This window comes from Pundamilia nyererei, unplaced genomic scaffold (genome assembly GCF_000239375.1).
Source record: "Pundamilia nyererei isolate P.nyererei 1_Seehausen unplaced genomic scaffold, PunNye1.0 scaffold00357, whole genome shotgun sequence".
In the NCBI taxonomy this organism is placed as follows: Eukaryota; Metazoa; Chordata; class Actinopteri; order Cichliformes; family Cichlidae; genus Pundamilia; species Pundamilia nyererei.
Genome location: NW_005187758.1, coordinates 67,604 through 68,733, shown reverse-complemented (window position 1 = coordinate 68,733; position 1,130 = coordinate 67,604). Strand labels below are relative to the sequence as shown.

Genomic DNA, 1,130 nt, shown 5'->3' with positions numbered 1-1,130 from the left:
GACATTGGTCAACATATATGCCCCCAATTCTCCTCAACCACAATTTTTTCATGAAGTGTGTAGCACAGTGCGGAATATTGGAAATATAAATATTGTAATTGGTGGGGATTTTAACCAGGTCAGGGATGTGTTTTTTGATTAATCCTCTCGTCTTAGACCAAATAAGCACCCTGTAGATGCTGCTTTGGACGTTGTGTCAGAGGAGCTGAGCTTGTTGGATATATGAAGACTATATATATATATGAAGACCTGTATCCTCAAGAAAGACACTATACTTTCTTTTCCCATCCTCACTTTACTTTCTGGTGTCTCGCTCTCTGGTGAGTCAAGTTGTCGGGTCCTCCATTGGTATTATTTCAGTAACTGATCATGCTCCCATTGAAAGTTTTGTCCTTGGGATAAACTAGTCTGTTTTGTTTCGCTTAATGCGTCTTATTCTCGAAAAGTAGGATAGTTGTTTCTGGGGTTTCAACTTAAAGCATCATAATTATTGTTGTCACTGAGCAGTGTACTGTTTATTTGCTCTGCTTCTATTTGTCAGGGATAAATTACATATCTATACATTTTATGTCCCAGCTAAATAACAAGTCTGGTGGAGAAGCAGAGGAACAATTTCAGCCCTTTGGATTCAGCTCAGCCACTAGAGAGGAAACAATGACTTCAACACAAAAGGTGAGAAAAATTATCACAGTTACACTGTTGCTGAAGTTGTGTGCACAGCTGGTTGTTAACAGCAGCTTTATCTTTTCCATCCTGGGCTCCTCTATACACACAGAATCTACATTCCATCCATCCATCCATCCATCTTCATCCGCTTTATCCGAGGCCGGGTCGCGGGGGCAGCAGCCTAAGCAAAGAGGCCCAGACCTCCCTCTCCCCAGCCACCTCCTCCAGCTTATCCGGGGGAATACCAAGGCGTTCCCAGGCCGGCGGAGAGATATAATCTCTCCAGCGTGTCCTCGGCCTGCCCCAGGGCCTCCTCCCAGTGGGACATGCCTGGAACACCTCACCCAGGAGGCGCCCAGGGGGCATCCTTGTCAGATGCCCAAACCACCTCAGCTGGCTCCTTTCGATGTGGAGCAGCAGCGGCTCTACTCTGAGCCTCCCCCCCCCCAGATGGCCGAACTTCT

The 1,130-nt window shown here is 46.5% G+C and overlaps 1 protein-coding gene across 1 annotated transcript in view; it reads left to right on the top strand.

The window, feature by feature from the left end:
- The first annotated feature begins 249 nt into the window (after positions 1 to 249).
- LOC102206549 (putative zinc finger protein 66) overlaps positions 250 to 1,130 on the top strand; it is a 4,153-nt gene continuing 3,272 nt past the window's right edge. Inside the window, exon 1 of the mRNA XM_013915746.1 lies at positions 250 to 672. Within this exon, the coding sequence (XP_013771200.1) occupies positions 568 to 672 (105 nt within the window). The 5' untranslated portion in view covers positions 250 to 567. The remainder of the gene's footprint in view (positions 673 to 1,130) is intronic.